At 38.1% G+C, this 17,667-nt stretch overlaps 1 protein-coding gene across 12 annotated transcripts in view; it reads right to left on the bottom strand.

The window, feature by feature from the left end:
- Window positions 1-5,570: 5,570 nt before the first annotated feature.
- The window catches only part of LOC109086348 (voltage-dependent T-type calcium channel subunit alpha-1G-like), a 194,627-nt gene continuing 182,530 nt past the window's right edge, over window positions 5,571-17,667 (bottom strand). For 6 of the 12 annotated variants that reach the window (XM_042767769.1, XM_042767767.1, XM_042767770.1 and 3 more), the window contains 5 exons: window positions 16,847-16,990; window positions 15,412-15,534; window positions 12,568-12,757; window positions 12,309-12,478; window positions 5,571-8,366 (listed from right to left, as the gene is read on the bottom strand). In XM_042767769.1, the coding sequence (XP_042623703.1) occupies window positions 7,509-8,366; window positions 12,309-12,478; window positions 12,568-12,757; window positions 15,412-15,534; window positions 16,847-16,990 (1,485 nt within the window). In that variant the 3' untranslated portion in view covers window positions 5,571-7,508. Of the gene's footprint in view, window positions 8,367-11,255; window positions 11,568-12,308; window positions 12,479-12,567; window positions 12,758-15,411; window positions 15,535-16,846; window positions 16,991-17,667 lie in introns of those variants that run through there. The other 6 variants (XM_042767768.1, XM_042767776.1, XM_042767772.1 and 3 more) reach the window with 6 other exon arrangements.

Here is a 17,667-nt window from a genome sequence, read left to right as displayed (position 1 = left end):
AAAAAAAGTGTCCAGTTCCCTAAAAAGGAAATAGGCAGTTCCTACAATGGCATTCTACTTATCATCTCAATCTATTACATTCAAACAGTTCAACAAAGTTTCGCAATGTTCCCAATATGTGTGGTCACTGATAGGGACGTGAAGAACTACATGGCATAGACCTTAACAACAGGAAGTGGAGAAGATAAAATAAGCAGATACTGTAACCCTAGCCTACTATCGCATTAATGTATGCCACACACCATGTACTGCACACAAGTCTGAACCAATGGCCTAAACAGGCATACAGCACTAGTGTGTCCACCACAAAACTGAGCTTTTTGGTCTTTCTGTTTCTCTAGAATAGGCAAATTAATGGCAGTGACCAAATGTGCTGAATAACACGAACTTCAGCTTGGGAGAGCTCCATTTCTGTGTACTGTTTATTTTATTGTCTAAAATACTGTTATATGAAGGGTGTCTGTCACTACATGGACGACGTGCGGGATTCCTCCTCTTGTGATTATCTTGGGCGGATCGAGCTTCTGTTTGGAACAGGAGATACAGCCTATTAGTCAGCCTGTGTTTAGCTTCTTCAACCATTACGTAGGTTTAAGAATACACAGGCAGGGTTATAGGTTTTTAATGGCTTGTGAAGCACTTTTCTGAGGGTTTTGGGTTTTTAGCATGTTTAGTGGTCTCCTTTAATGGTCTTGTACTGCATAGTGCTGATGATTTGTTTAGGGCTGAGGAATAGCATAAGCATTTTTAAGGGGGTTCATGTCATAAGGAACAACAATTTATTTGATTTTCTTGACATTTCAGAACTCAAAACATCCTCCCTAGTGCAAAAAGGGCTTTTATAGAAACCAAGGACACAAACACACTTGTTTTCTAATGCAGCTTGGTGACATCACACGATTTAAAGCAATTGTATGTACTGTAGCTTAGTGTATTTTTGCGACTAAGTAAAAATTCTTCGTTCTGTTTTGGCTTAGCAGTGGATAGAGATAAGAACCACACAAAGTGTGGTTTAGTTAATGAAGAAACATCATGTTTAGTCAAAAGCTAGTGACAAATTTGTCAGAATACAATTCCCCCTGGTGCCAGTGGTCTAATAGCATCTCTCATTATTACTCAAGTACTTTGGTGCACTCTTGAAGCTAATAAACAAAAGGGATTTAGAATGACGTATGGCCCAATAAACCAAAAGAATAAAAAAAGTCACAGACCTTCAGAAATATGTCTGTTTGACATGAAAATTACATTTTAGGACAGACCTGTCCACAGAGATGGCAAACTGACTAGATCTCATATGAGATTTTGTCTGAATATTTCTGTACAGATGTTCTGTTTTTAACAATCTCTACGATCTCTCTCTGCTATTTAAAACTAAAATCTGATCATCTTGAAGATTTTTATTATTTTTTAAATGTGTTTTTTTGGCAGATAATATATAAAACAATGCTATTCTCTGTTCTTAAAACATGCTCTAATATTCAGCTTGAGCTTCTTCTACTGTATATGTAAATGCATATAAAATTCATCATGTTTACAATTTCTGGAAGACAAATGCATCCCTTTGTGTTTACTGTTCTGCACTTCAATGCGATTAGCATTATTTTATTTTTTTTGGTATTGAGGGCATGAGTCATGAGTATTATCCTTCACTTTTAAAATGAATTTTTATTTCTTTAGTTCCTTGGATACTTGTGAATGTAATATAAAGCTTGCTGTTTTTCTTTGACAGGATAATAAAATTTTGATGTTTTTTGTACAGACATCATGCAATTTCAGGTATTGGTTATGCTATTGATTTCTTGTGCACCTCACTCCACAGAATAATGATGGGATCTGGGATCAATCTTTATGAATTTCTGTGCAGTAATTTATTGTACACATGATAAAGAATGAGAAATGGGGACAAAATGGGAGACTTTGGAATAAAAGCACTCACAGGCAGAAAAGAAAGAATATAAACATTTGAGAATGATAAACTTGACTTCTTTTTTTTACCATCTTGCACTAAAGTGTAATTTTGATCGTTTCTTTCAACATCAGAGTGAAACCTATCACAATCCATTCACAGGTTCAACAACAACAACTGCTGTTGTCCTAAAAGACCCAACGGGTTCCTGAGATCCTGAACTGCCAGCTCTGGGGAACCAGAGACAGTGCCTCCAACAGGATAAAGACTTTACCAGGCTCAAACCGGGTCCCCAGGGTAGACCGCAGGGTCTTGATTCCTGAACTCAAATGGTATGACAAGACAAATGGTATGTGTAACTGAATCATAGTTAAAAATGCCAAAGAAAGTTACAGCAATGATATTTTAATCAGCAGTGGTGTAATTATACCACATTATCTACCACAAATCAATTCTACCTTTGAATTATTGCGTCTTGGTTGATACTCTTTGTTATATTTTCAAAAATTAATTCTATCCTCATTCCATCTTTTTTGGCCAACTTACCAGTACATTTTCTGTTAAGTTTATGGACTTATCCTTCAACACTTAAAAGACTACACAATGCAATGCATGGTTTAAAATATAATTAAAACACTTGTTTAAAAAAAAAAATAATAATAATCTGTATGGAAAATCCCTTACATTGTAGTAGTACATTACATTCCTAGTACACTGGGCTGTCTTTTTCTGATTTTTCTCAGAGTGTACCTTCGGGTGCCATTACAGCTGTTTGACATCAAATCATCTAGGTCAGTGGTTTTCAACCTGTGGGCCGCGGCCCCTAGTGGGTCGCGATGGTATTGCAGGTGGGCCGCCAATTACTGTTAAAATAAATAATAATATTGTTAATATATGTAAAAAATGTCTAAGTCATAACATAATAACATCATATCATATATATATATAATTAAATAAGCCCGAGTTATTTTCTGTTCATTGCCAGTTCATTCTAGGGCTGTGCGATAGAAATCGTCATAAATTCACGATTTGAGCGTGCGCGATTTCTAAATCGCTTTATAGCACGATTATCCGCGGGCCTGACCTCCCGCAATATGCTATCCGATCTAATCAGAATGCAACGCGCCTAGCGCGAGAACAGAACAGACTGGGAATATACCTACGTAACTCCAGGTTCACACACTGTCTGTGATGCGCCTTTTTTCCGAGCCCATGGATCAGAGCGTTCACACTGCACGCGGTAAAAGGCTAGAAATAAAAAAAAAAAATTCATATCTAGCACATGAGAATAGAGAGTTGTGAGTGCACAGGACGCAGTTTGAGCAAGAGAAGACACGTTTTAAGTGCGCGCACTTTCTCCGGGCAGAGCAGCGTGTATCTGAGCAGGCACGTCTGGTTTTGTGACAAAGCAAACGAAATCTGCGTGCGTGCGGAGAGATCCGCGCTCGAGCATTAATTTAATGAGCTTTCGCGTTACATTAATGCGCTCTCGCTGCTGCTTCTGCACCGCATACACATACTATATAGTATATACGCATTGCAAACGGAGTAGGCCTACGTGTGAACCTGTATAATGTATAACAAATCTATTTCAACACCCGAGGCACCGCTACAATTAATGAGCTCTATGAACAATGTATGGCAAAAAAGAAAAAAAAAAGTCCCTGGACACAAGATTTATTTATTAATATTTTTTTGCCATAAGTCTAGAAATGTTGTTACACCTTTACTATAGTGATTATTTTGACTTTTGTCTGTTCTAGAGATGTTACAACTTTTTGATAAAGCTCTAATTGGTTTTCTTTTGGAAATATGTTTCAAATTCATCCTGAATGCATTTATGACTGTAAAGCATATCTGTGTGTGTCAAAATTGTGATTAAAATCGAAATCTCAAAATTGATCAAAGAAATCGCGAAATATATTTTTTTTTTTTTTTTGTCCATATCGCACAGCCATAGTTCATTCAATAAATACAGTTAACAATCTAGCTTCTGAGTACTAAGTTATTAACCCAACAATAGCGGGGTCAATTTATTTTTTAGCAGTGGGCCCCGCAAACATATGTGTTTGGTTGTGTGGGCCGCGAGTTGGAAAAGGTTGGGAACCACTGATCTAGGTTAAATCGGGAGAAGATGCCTTACCAGGGTAGTGTGATTCCAAGTGCAGACTGTTTCTGTTGGCCTCATTTTAAAAGCTCTTTCAATATAAAATCACCTAAAGCAAGCAAAATTAAGAAGGATTTCTTAAAGTGTATAACCTGAAGGCTACCTTTATGCCAAAGGAGATTATTGTTCATGAAAATATTTAAATGTACTTTTGGAGGAAGCACAATTTGCTCAATTTTTTTTTTTCTTTAATGAATCATTTCAGATGACTCATCCCCCTTAAGTTTCAAGTTCTAATAGGCAAGAAAATTCTTAATAAATTTGTACACTGTTACCAAGTTCTTTTATCTAACCTCCCCCTCACTTAACTTCTGAGACATCACATAAAATGGCTTTATAATCTTGTACAGGTAATAATGTTAAGAATGAAACAGACTCTTTGGTGGTGCATCTTCTTACGCTGCAGTATATTAGAATTTATCCAAAATAATGTTGTGCTGTTGTAAAGTTAGTGAGGTGTTATGCCCCAGAAGCACTGAAAAATGGCACGTCATATTTTTGTACCAAGTGATTCTGTTATTACATTTCTTAGGCTCATTCCAAAATTTAAAACATATTAGGCTTATGTAAACACAAAACCTTTTTGTGTTGAAGCACTTATTCGGAGGAGGTCATAAACGGATTTCTTCTAGCTTTCAGAAACGCATGCTCTTGCTCAGTGGAGCGCCAGAGCAACATTGATGAGCACACACTCGCCATAGCAACTTGGCCAATAACTGAGGACCTCCCAAAGAGTTTTGATGACATTTTGGCTGGTAAACAAGGCCTTTGAGTTTTTAACCCACCTCAGAACATCTCTTGATGTGTTGTTTCCCCAAATGTTCAGCCAGGCCATCTTATCACAGTCTTCAACAGGAACTGCATCATGTTTTTGAAGTCGAATTGATTGAGTCAGCGTGTTCAGTAAATGAAGTTATCATAGATTTTCCAATACTCATCTTCTGCATGGAGGGATGGAGAGCTTGAATATCGAAGGTCCTCAGCTATTAGGCTTCATTTTAGAAGTGGGAACCCAGGGAGAAGCCAAATTGCTGACATGATCTACATGCATAGAAGCACAGTGGAGGTTAATTGTCATTTCCTCCTGGGGATGTTTACCAATATCTTCAATGTTTTCCTTTTCCATCTGGTCACTCAAACTGTTTTCCAGGATTTTGCAGTTTTAATGGAAAAGCTGAGTGGGAACGTCATCATCTTCTTTCATTGTCAAAGAAGAGTTTTTACTCTGATATGTTAGCCAAATGTTTGAAGTATCAAAGTATTAAATAATATAGCAAACAGATGGCACTTTCCATTTGCATTCTTTTGTTTTAGCATCACCTTGGTCAAAATAATCCACACTAAAGATGTCCTAGAGGTAGAGTTACACATCACTATTAAAGCGTTTATATGGTAACCAAATGTCTGGTGCAATGCAGAGCCTTACAAAACATCAACTAATTTCCACATCCAAAAACAACTACGAACAACACCCCGATACAAAACACTCACAATGCATTCTGCACATGCATAATTCTAGTGGGACTGGAGAAAGCTTATGTAGATTGCTGAAGTGAAGCGAGTAAATCATTCAGAAATTGGTCCAATGACAAAAACAAGGTTCAAACACACACTGAAGCCATATACAAACTGCAGCCAAAGATTTGGACTGCATCCAGGGCTTTGATGCAAAATAAGGGTATATTACAGAGTTGGACTTTGTGAAACAAAAGCTTTCCTGAGTTTGAAAGGAGCTCTGCAGATGTGCCGATTAGCTCTCATGAAAACCAAAGGGAATCGCTCCAGTGAGCACTTGACAAAAGCTTCAATCAACACACATTTTGATTCTGAGTGAGGCTTCAGTGTAAGAACTATATGTACCTTTACTAGCATGTGTCTAATGTAAAATATAAGGGTAGGGAGGCAGGATATGTAAATAACCTCTTATTATATTCACTTAGGTAGTGGTTCTTAACAAAGAAGACTACTAGATGGCTGCAAGTATTTCAAAGCCATTTTTAAATTATCTTTAAAAATAATTAATAATAAATTTGATGACAATAATCTTTGCATTGTAGTTCTTAATTTAAGTCCTGTTTTCCATGTCATTAAGAGCAGAAAGATCAAAGCTGTGTTTCTTGTATATTAAATACATTTACAAAACTTTGATTTAACAAAACACTCCATTTTCTCATAGTTTACTCCCTGTCCACTCTCGACCTCAATGCAGAAATTTGGTCATGTGCTTCTTTTTGTTGTTCCTACTGTGCAGACAAATCTGCCCAGCAAAATGGACAAAATGTACTCTCAATATTTTGATTCAATAACACAATGTTCTTGAGACTTCTTTAATGACAAAATGTTCAAAAGGTTTGCTTTTCTCTGATTTTTTAATGTTAAAATTTCACACAAATATTGTATGAACTGTACTGATAATATAGCATTTATCTAACTAAAAATAGCCTGGTGTTCAAAAATGTGCCCAAAACAATCATAAATTAAACCAGAGTTCAGTGAAATGTAAAAGAAAAGCTTCTCTGTTTTTTTTTTTTTTGGCTTGTGTGTGTTTTGCAGTGATTTTCTGCTTCATGAATTCAATTAATTCAAGTATTTGTTCCCTTCCATTAGAGCAGCGCGCAATCCATTCTGCAGATGTGTTCAATAGACTCTTTAGTCAGGGCACACCAGTCTAATACTTGTCCTTAAAAATCAAAGAGCTGTTTAATGCTTTATTTTAAAGAGATATATTATATCATCATTAATAATAATAATAATAATAATATCATCTATAATAATATTATCTCTACAAATACATGGATCCCAGCACTTTGAAAAATGTTTTCTTTCTTTTTGTCTTTGTTAAAACAAGAAGGCTAAAAATATTCTATGGTGAAAAAATAAAGCAAACAACAAACGATTTAAACATTGAGAAAAAGAGAAAATCACAAAAAGACAAATAAAACTATAACAAAATCGATAAAAGAAATTCTACATCCTTTACAAACACTATGGCCCAATAATTTAAGAAAATAGTGTCTCTAAAACGTTCATATTGCTTTATACCTCCATCAGTGCCCTTTAGGGAGTTCAGCAATACAGTGCTGCGAAGTGTTCACAACGGCCAGTAGGGGATACCCTCCCCTGGGCTCTGCGCTCACCTCCACAAGGAGGTATCTTTGAGGAGAGAGTCTCGTTATTAGCTTGTTTAATCCTCAGAAAAATGTCTTTTTTGTGTTCTTTTGGCAGTAAAGAAAAAAAAAAAGGTATAGTTACTATTCCTCATGATCATGGAGTATTCACCATTGTTGCATTTAGCATTATTACTCTCTAAGATATTATTACTATTACTATCACCATCACAGATACACAGAGTGCATCGTGTCATGTGCGTGCGTGTGTGTGTGTGTGTGTGTGTGTGTGTGTGAGTGTGAGAGTGAGAACATGTAAGTCAAGTGTTCAGTGCTCAGAGCTTGTTTTCTCAAAAGAGAAGCTAGGCAGAGTCAATAGCTTGGAGTTCGGGACGCACTCTTGAGGCAGCCCATCTCCTCCTCCACCCAAGTCAAATGAGTCCTTGGAGTCACTGGAGGGAGCTCGCCTCCTCAGGCAAGTGTCCCGAATTGGCAACGGGGGTGGCACCATCCCCAGAGCAGCATGAAAGCCTCCCGGAAGCTCCGAACCCTCGGGCGGATCCACAGAGATGCACGGCGGACTCATCTTCTTCTTGCGGGTGCGTGGTGAGGACTGCTGCTGGAGGCTATCGGCTCGTGAGACGAAGCCAGAGGAGATCGAACTGCACTGGGGACTGCTTTCCACGGACGAGTACACCTCAATAGAGTGCCGACGTGGGTCGTCAAGCCAGGACAAGGGCCGTGGTAACAGCAGAGCTCGCTGGCCCTGAGTGTCCACGCTGTGGTACTTCTTAAGCTGACGTCTTGCACCTTGATCTCCTGTCCCTTCTCCGATCTCGTCGTCGCTCCTCTCTGCAAGCCCTGCCTGGATAATTCGGGATACCTCCTGATCCACCAAGTCCGTTTCCTCCTGCTTCCTGGCGGCCGGAGATGGGAGGGGCGGAGAGCAGGAACCCCTGGAGAACATGTTGTACTGGTCGTAGGGGTTGTGCTGCGTGTGAACGCTAGGTCGCGATGGTTTTGGGGAGGCGCCTGGTGTGGCAGGGACCAGAAAGAGGGAAGGCCGGTGCTGCTGCTGAGGTGGAAGGTTGACAGGGGGGTCCGACAGTTCCCTGAGCCCCAGGGGACCCTCGATTTCCCCTCCCTCTGTGTATAGAGTCTCCTGAGAGTCAGCACTCACTGCCACCTGAAGAGAGCAGGGACGGGAGTAGGTGAGGGGAAGGTAAGGGGTAACATTAGGGATTAGGACATGAACAGGTGAGAGGGAGACTGGTTAGTATGAGATGTTAGGGGTGTAGAAGCCAGTGGAAGGGAGGGGAGTTGTGGAGTTAGAGTGGAGTTCACCATTAGCATTGCACTCCACAAGCTTTCTGCTATAAAGGATTGGAGGTGAAATTAGAAAAATAGAGAGACTGCCTCAGGGACATCTGTTTTGAATGCATTCATTGGCCCAATCAGAGGTAGCCAACATTTAGATTCTGATGTTGATGTTCTTCTTTTTTAAAAGTTTGTAACAAACTTGAAAGTATCAAATGAAGTAACTCGCCACAAAATGTACCAAAACGTTCTGGCCACACGTTAAGCCTTTCACTGACAAAAATAGTGCTTAAATTGTGCTAGAAAGGTCAATAAACTTGCTTAATAGCAGTTACATATTCTGAAGTAACATTCTTAATTCAACAATCAGTTAACCACCGGTTGAAAACATTCTTAGACCTTTTAGTCTTATGGGCGGTCCTAGGGATGGGCTACCAGGGCTTATGCCCCCCCTTTTTTTGAGTTTTAATGTCAGGTCTCTAGTCATCTGCTCTATAAATCAGACATAATGAAGAAACTAGAGGATATATTTATTTTTGTTAAGAGTTGCACTCCATCCAGATGCAATAAGCACCAACTATAGATAGAACGGAATATGCTTTTGTACTCCAGCCTGACCACTTGCAGCTCTTGGAAAACACTTTTATAAAAACCATGACCAAAGGCCATGAACTTCACAACATTTGGTAAAGCAACATTTTTTTCCCTCAAAAACACTCATATAAACACTAAGCTTAAAGGTGCTATAGAATGCATTGATACAATATTTTAAATTGTTCTCTTATGTCCCCAGAGTGTGTATGTGAAGTGTTATCTCAAAATACCCCACAGATAATTTTTCTATAGCTTGTCGAAATTGCCACTTTTAGTGTATGAGCCAAAACGCGCTGTTGCACCTTGACGGTCATGCTCGCGGGCATACCGGTGTTACGGTTTAACTGGTGGTGACCGTGTTACTGACCTCACATTGCTTACAAATGCAATTTTTAACAACATTCCTATTTACGATCATTATGGTAGCACGTGAAGGCAGCATTAGTGGAAACAGGCAGAGACAATGGTAGCTTTAGCAACATTTGCCTTACAGAGAGCCAAGAATCTCTTTTGGAAAACAAAATATGACGCGTGATGCTTACTTTGTCTGGAGTCTGGACATTTGCGCACGAAGCGTTGGTATTCTTCCCTTTTTCAGAAGCAATCTTTGCACAACTCCAGCGCTGAACTGACCCTTGTTTGTGAGGCAGTCCAGCATAAAATGATTAGCATAAACATATAGGACTTTTCTGTTTTTTTTTTTTCAGGGAATTTCTTTTGAAAATTTAATTTAACCACCGTGACCTCAGCAGTCTATGGAGACTCCCATGTTCGTTGGTGCATCCCAACACAACACTTTTAATGGTTCTTTGGCGCTGACATTGTACCTCCAGCAGCTACAGCAAGAAAACAGTAATTGCTGACCGCTGCTTCTCACTCAGGGCTTTGTATATGCTAATAGGGCAGAGAGCATCACAGATGGGCGGGACTTTCCTCGACTATGATGTCATAGTAGTGAGAAATCTGGAACTGCTCATATGGAGAGACTGTTTATGATTTATTGGGATTATAAAACAATGAGCGGGTGGATTTTTACCATTATAGGCTGGTTGTTTTCACACACTGCAGCCACACAACTGTGTTCAAGCACCTTATAAATCCTAAATGTAACTGGAAGCCACTGCAATAAAACCAAATCACTTACAATGACAAGTGAAAGTCATGACACTACTGTCAACCAGAAACCCTATGGAAAACAACTATGGAAAGCTTGAAGGAATGCATGGAATTTTTGTCATGCATAGAGATGAGACCTTTTTATTTTTCTATCCAGTAATATATATATATTTACTTCATAAAAATGATGCCTTACTTTAAAGTTTATATTATTCTAGTACTTAAACAAATGATGATTCATATGTATCCTCAGAGGTTTGGGTAAAACATGAATATCTCCTGACCCTAGAACCGCCCCTGATCCTTCTTATTGCTTTCACTGGTAGGAAAAAAATAATACTTTCACCACCAACAAAAAAAGAAAGAAAATCAACAAACTATAGAAAAAATCAAAAAAAAAATAGTCTTCCTTCCATTTATTCGTCTTTCCTCCACTTTGACACAAACTAAACTGACACAATGCCTGAGTAGCAGTACTGTACATGCTACTGCTCTGGGTGAAGTCACATAGGTGAAAACTTACAATATCAATTGCACTTTCAGAGAAAAGTACTATTTTAACTAGGGCAGAGAAACATTTACCCTACAAAACTACAGGCACTCTTTGGCAGACTGCACTCTGAGCCACTGGGCTACTGCAACAGACCACAAGACCCATGTCTCTTCCTGGGGTCTCCTCTCTCAGAATTCTACCTAAAATTGTCACTTTCTTTTAATCAAGGGAGTCCAAGAGAGGCACTGGCCCCAGTAGGAGAGAGGTGGGTGGGTGTTTTGGGAGGGGCTAAAGATCACGAGGAACCATGTCAAATTTGGACAGTCAGCTAACGCTGAGTAAGAGGCAGAGCCATAAGTTCCTGTTCTTTGTTGAAACTTGTATGATTGAAACTATGCTGCCCCCCAGTGGCATGAAATTGATTTTACATTTGCATGAAAAATGATTAACTAAATGGCATGCCATATATATTTATATATACATATATATATACACACACATATACATATATATATATATATATATTAATAATGTTGTTTTTAATGATATTTATATTTATATATTTGTTTTGATATATGTTAATTTAAACTATCTTTGTTAATTATGTCAGTCCAATAATTTAATTCCCCTTGATCTTTACCCTGCAGTTTTGGACTTTACAGTAGCCATGGTGAAATGCATTGGGCTGGAGGAACGGGATTTAAGGGGTGTGGTAGGAGGAAGAGGGAACAATTTGGGGACGGAGTTCGAGGATCTGTGGAGCTGGAGGCCAGCTCAACCAAGCAGCCCATTCCGGCTCTCTCAGAAACAGGAGTATCTGTGCCTCAGGAGCAGCTCGGGGTCAGGCTTGGGTTGTACCATGCTGAGCTGCTCGGAATAAGTCACATTAGAGGGTATGCAGGCCAAAAAGCAGCAGAAAAAAAGGAGAGAATGCAGGAAGGATTTAGAGAAGAAATATACTAGCCAGAGGGAGAGATCAACAGTGCAGATGTGTCAGACTTCATACCATAAGTCTCCAATCAAAATCCATAGACAAGGAATATTACGCATTATGAGAGAACACAAGCAGAGAAAACTGCTCTGTTACAACACCTTGTGAGCTGCCTACGGAGGCATCACAGTCATATGCTGCTCCTGATACTGAGGTTATTCCATCTTATTTTGAAGCTTAAAATAATTTACTTCAGCCAGATTCTAAAGTTGCATCCCAAATGCAAATATACTATACTATACAAATATTCAAATTGAAAAATGTTATTATAAATTGTGATAAAATACTGTTAAACAAAAATTTACAACTTTACTGTTTGTACTGTATTTTTGATCACATACAGTAAATGCAGACTTAGTGAGCATAAAAAGACTTCTTTCAAAAACATTTTAAATATCTTTCTGACCCCAAACATTTGAATGGTTGTGTATGTGGCAGTTCAATATATAAGTAGTATTATATGTACTGAGGCAGCTCACTAGGTTTTAGAACTGAGCTACTATGTGCAATCAACAAAACCAAAGTGTCTCAACATTTGTTAAAAAAACAGACTCTTTAAGCAAAACACATTTCAAAGAAAGCAATGAAAGGACTTAGAAGACTGAACCTGAACTGACCTGTCTGCGTAGGGTTCGTGAGAGAGTGTGTGCCTGGCGAGGTGGGGGGATTCGTGGGATGCTCTCTGAGTCTGATAGGCTATGAGGACTGATCGGTCTGAACAGATCGGTGGGCACAGTCAAGTGCCGTGTGGGTTCTTCTGTTTGAGACTGAATAGAGCCTGTAGAGCCTGTGTGAGGAGACATTTCATATTAAACAATTATTGATTTTTGTATAACAACCACATTTTCAATTCAGAAATAAAATGCAGTGCTCTACCTGTTTGAGCGAGGTGTGGTGAGGTTGTGTGGGTACTGTGTTTTGAGCTGGGCTGCAGCGGCAGGAACATGTAGCTGTCATTGGGCAGAGAATGTGTGCGGCCCACTGAGGTCTTCTTCACGTACAGTAAGTGTTCAACCGTTGGCTCTTCTGGCTGCTGGGGGTCTGTAGGATCTGCTGGAGCTGTGGTCTGAGGGGCATTAAAAGAGATGTAAGTCAAGATGAGAGCTGGTACTTGTGTTTGGAGCATCAGGGGCCCTTATGAACACATGGACGCACACGCACACACATTGTACCTAATACATAGAGGCTGGACTGGTTAGCATACAATGAAAGGCAAACATCACTGTGCACTAGACACAGGGAGGAGACTGATCAAGAAACATGCTCTCATAAATCATGTAGTATGAATGCAAATGCATATTTCTTATATGAATATGTACATCTAATGAATTTTTCATGTCAATGTATTGCATACTGTATATATGTATATATATACATTGAAATTACAGATGAAAGTATGAACATTCGCTATAATTATTATTTAATTTTTTTGTTTGTTTTTGTGAATTGCCTCATCCAGCTCACAAAAACCGAATGGTTCATGAATCAGATTGAATCAGACACATTGACTCCGTTTGGAAATTTTGGTCTGTTAATCTGTTAAATGAGTCTTAAGAACCAAAAATTTTGATACATTTAGGCATTTTTGTGTCCTTTTTTAAAAGAAATACACATTAGAATTTCTAATTTTCATTAAAAAAAATAAATAAAAATGAAAGTAATACAGGGCTGGAATGACATGAGAGAAGTAAACAATAGTAAGAGTAAATAATAATGACATTTTTTTTTCTTTCTTTTTTTTTTCAATTTTTCACATTCATATTCACAGATTTCAGTTGTTTTGTTAATATTTGTCCATTATATTCTGATAATTATTTGAGATTAAATGTGCTTTGAGTAAATTTGTTCCCTTCCACTTTATAGTTTTTAATCATTCTTTGTGGGCAACATTTACATACCCATTAAGATTTACGGAGGCATTATCCTGCTTTTAAGGACATTGTGAAGTTATGCACATCTCAGTGCACATTTTTCTGCCTTCTTTCATCCACATAAATACAACAGAAACATGAGAACAGGCTGGATCTAAATCTCACTCATCAGAGAGATGCTATGTATAAATTATTTATGGATCTATGGGCATAGTTCTGAGACAATGAATATGAATTCAATTGCGAGTTGAAAGAAGCTATCAGCCTCCTCCCTTCAGAAGCTGCACCCAGAGCCTGTTCTACTGTAGCTGGCAGACAGTAGAAGCCGACCCCATACCACACTCCTGTATTCTTTCAAGAAGCATGGTACTAGGGAGAAACTTCACTTTTAATACACAAAAGATAAGACAGATAAAATCATGAAACAAAAACAAAGAGACACAGGTAGATATGCAGACAGATAGATTGAGGATGCAAACAGGAACATCTTAAAAGTATGAAGAGACTAGATGGAGAAAAGATTCAGAAATGGCCTTTAGACGTGTGGGAAGAAGAATGGAGACATAGCTGCAGAACCCAAACAGGAAAAGAGCAGATTGACAGGCAGTAATACTACTCTACTAGACTGGACTGGACCATACAAACACCAGGCTGGTGCAAAATGTACAGAGAGAGGGAAAGAGTAAAAAAAAAGAAAGAAAGGAGCGGACGCTTAGAAACCCCCAAAGCTTCCAAACGCACTTGCCTCTCAGCTCTGCATTAAGTGATTATGAAGAAGATGCTGTACTTTTACAAATTCATTAGACTTCCAAGTGTCAGAAAACAGATTACTAGCATAGTTTTGGTATAAATGAAACATACATCCCTGGCATGGCAGGTATTTAATTAGGTTACACATGCAGAGAGGTAGCACTAGTGTTAGGGAAGCTAGGAAACTAGTTTGTCAATACACAAGCTACTCATATTATAAAGTAGCTAAACTACAGTCGGGATGCTCTCTTGAAGATTCTGGTTGGTCATTTGTTGCATTCAGAGGTCTACATACTGACCTCTACACAAATTAAAGCTATTTAGCAGGAGCTATATTATTATATTATATTATATTATATTATATTATATTATATTATATTATATTATATTATATTATATTATATTATATTATATATATATATTATATTATATTATATTATATTATATTATACAGAATTCTCGGCCATCAAAGAAAAAACATTGAATAACATTTTTAAATGTATTAGAACAGTAAAAAAAAAAAAAAAAAAAAATAACTTACCTGTATTACTAATAATAATAATAATAATTATATATATATATATATATATATATATATATATATATATATATATATATATATATATATATATAATTTTCTTAAATATTATATAAATGTTATATTTAAAGTATAGCAATACTTATTATTATTATTATTATTATTATTATTATTATTATTATTATTATTATTATTATAGCATTTTGTCAGCTCATACTAAAATAGTTTGTCACTGGAAAACATGCACTTATTTGAGAGCAGCTACTACAAAATTTAGTTGTTAGGTTAGTAGTGCCACTACGATTTGACAGTTTTAACTCCACAAATTTAGGTACTACAAGAAACCAAGAGGACTTTCAAGATGCCACTCCGAAGAACATTTAGCTAAAACTGTGTTGTAACTAATTTAAAACATTTAACAGAGGAAATCTATTACAGGGCCTAGGGCTGAAGTATTCAGGGTCAAATACTGAAGCAGGGTGGAGAGGGCAGATGTCTTTGGAAGCAGTGTAAGGCTGAAAGGCAGGAGTGGGAAATTAACATTGCTCTACTGTTAAATACATTGCACTCCTGACTGGTTAGTAAGAGGGGGTTAAAATCATCTGGGACAGAGTCATCCGTCAGAGCTAAGGACCAGGATTTCTCCGACGCCAGAGACAGAGCCTCCATCTCAGCTAGAGGAATCTAAAGAAGAAGAGACGAGCCAAGAGTGAGACGGGCAACCAGCACATGCATAGTTAGAAGACACACACAGACTATCACACAGGTTAGTGCAAGTGAGTTAATACAACTAAAAGTGGTGAAGTCAGTTCATTTTTGTGAACATAACAGTTCAGTGTGTGGAAACCGGGGTTGTGTGCCATTTGGATTTGGATTGAGAAGGCATTTTAAGTTCCAATTCAATTCCTTAATTGATGTAGCAAACAGGATGGAAGAAGTGCGATTCAAATCTCAATGTAAGGAAGTAGAATTCAAATTCAAAGAAATTCATATAACTAATTTTTAACTAGGAAATAATAGCTTGTCAAATTTTAATAGACCAGATAAACAGACACAGACAGATAAATATTTGTGTTGAATTTCTTTAAAAAATTAAATACAGTAATTTCTCCTGTCCTTTAACTTCTTGTGGGGGGTGGCTAATGAAATTCAAATTCACCCTCATGAACTGAAACAGAGCCAATTCTTCAATTCAGAAATTTGATCAACCCTGATGGAAACACCCTCCAGAATCAGCTGACAGGATGCATATAACCTTCCTTCAGTAGCCAGTATAAATATTCTGAGGTTTAATGGTCCTCAGATATTAAAATGATATCAGAAAACAAGGTCAAACTCAGTTATCTTCAAAGAGAACTAATATGGAATCTCTTTCATAAATCCTCAAATGTCAGCAGGCGAAATCTTGCATGCTGCATCGTCTAATTGTCCCTGAGAGTTTGGGCTGGAACAACTTTTTGCAAAGTCATCAAAATAAAAGCGCCAACTATTTCCATAAAGACATTACAGAAAAAAAAAAAAATCTTTTAGAAGCCTCCGTTCTTGCAATGCTAATGCAATTTAATGAAATATTTCAATGTGAAACAGACCAAAAGAGATTTCCTTGCATAATTCAGCAGCGGTCCAGCTCTTTATCGATCCACACATTACCTCTTCTACTCCAGCCTGATGAGTCCATCACTTTTTTGGGTATTAATGATCTTTGGAGCGAGGCACAAATTTCACACAATTTTGCAAGCCTTTGTCACTCATATGGGATCAGGGAATAAGTACAGTTATTACTGGAGCAGAACCAAGTCCTTCTAAAGAGCGCTGGAAATCGCAGAGTGCAGAGGTGGTTTTGTAAGTGACACACAGAAGCTTCTGTGCGATTATGTAAGTTGAAGTGGTCCAGAGAGAGAGAGAAAAGGAGGGAGAGAAGAAGGGAAAGAGACAGGCAGAGAGACAAAAGGAGTGTGGTACAAGGCAAAGCTGGGTGAACGGGGATGCCATTGACCTGTTTCTCAGTGCAGTGCTTGCTGTGAAGGGGGGGCAGAGCGTAGTAGTGGCAGATGGAGCCAGATAGGTTGTCCATGAGGCTGAGCTCTCCTTCCAATGAGCCCTGGATCACCAGGGAAACTGAGTCAAACATAGGCCTCTGCTAAAAGCCCCAGCATGTGACGGACAGGATGAATGATGAAGAGAAAGAAAGAGAGCAGACAGAGACAGAGGCAGAGGAGATGATGAGGGGTGACGTGAAAGACATTACACAGAGAAAAAACAGAGGAGAAATGAAAGAAGGAAAGAAGTTCCTAGACTATAACACAAGCAGCCAGAAGGAATATTTACGAAAGGATAAACAAGCCACTCAGTAAGCCTTAAGACTTAATTTAAAGAAACTGTTCACCCAAAAATTAAGATGTCATAATTTACTCACCCACGCTGTTGACTTACTTTCTTCCATAGAATACAAAAATAGACATTCTGAACAATGGGCTTTTGTTTCACAGAGGAAAAGTAAGGTATATGGGTTTGCAACAACGGTGCTTAAGTAATGGCAGAATTTAAAATACTTGATTGTACCACTGACATCCACAAGGGGGAACTAGAGCTCTATGAATCTTTATCCTGATGGTGAGATAAACATTTTGGCATGGCCACACTTCAGAGGAGAGCTGGAGGGATAATGTCATTGTTAACTTAAAAAAATGGCTGGTATTCTGGAAATAGCCAGCCTGCATTAAAAAAAGAAGAGGACTGTATCGCTATTTTCCCATGGCATCAGTCTGACCTCCGACCACTAAATTTATGAGGAGCAAACAACAGTCACATCTCCAT

Source organism: Cyprinus carpio, chromosome A12 (genome assembly GCF_018340385.1).
Source record: "Cyprinus carpio isolate SPL01 chromosome A12, ASM1834038v1, whole genome shotgun sequence".
NCBI classification, from domain to species: Eukaryota; Metazoa; Chordata; class Actinopteri; order Cypriniformes; family Cyprinidae; genus Cyprinus; species Cyprinus carpio.
This window is presented reverse-complemented; position numbering and strand designations above follow the sequence as displayed.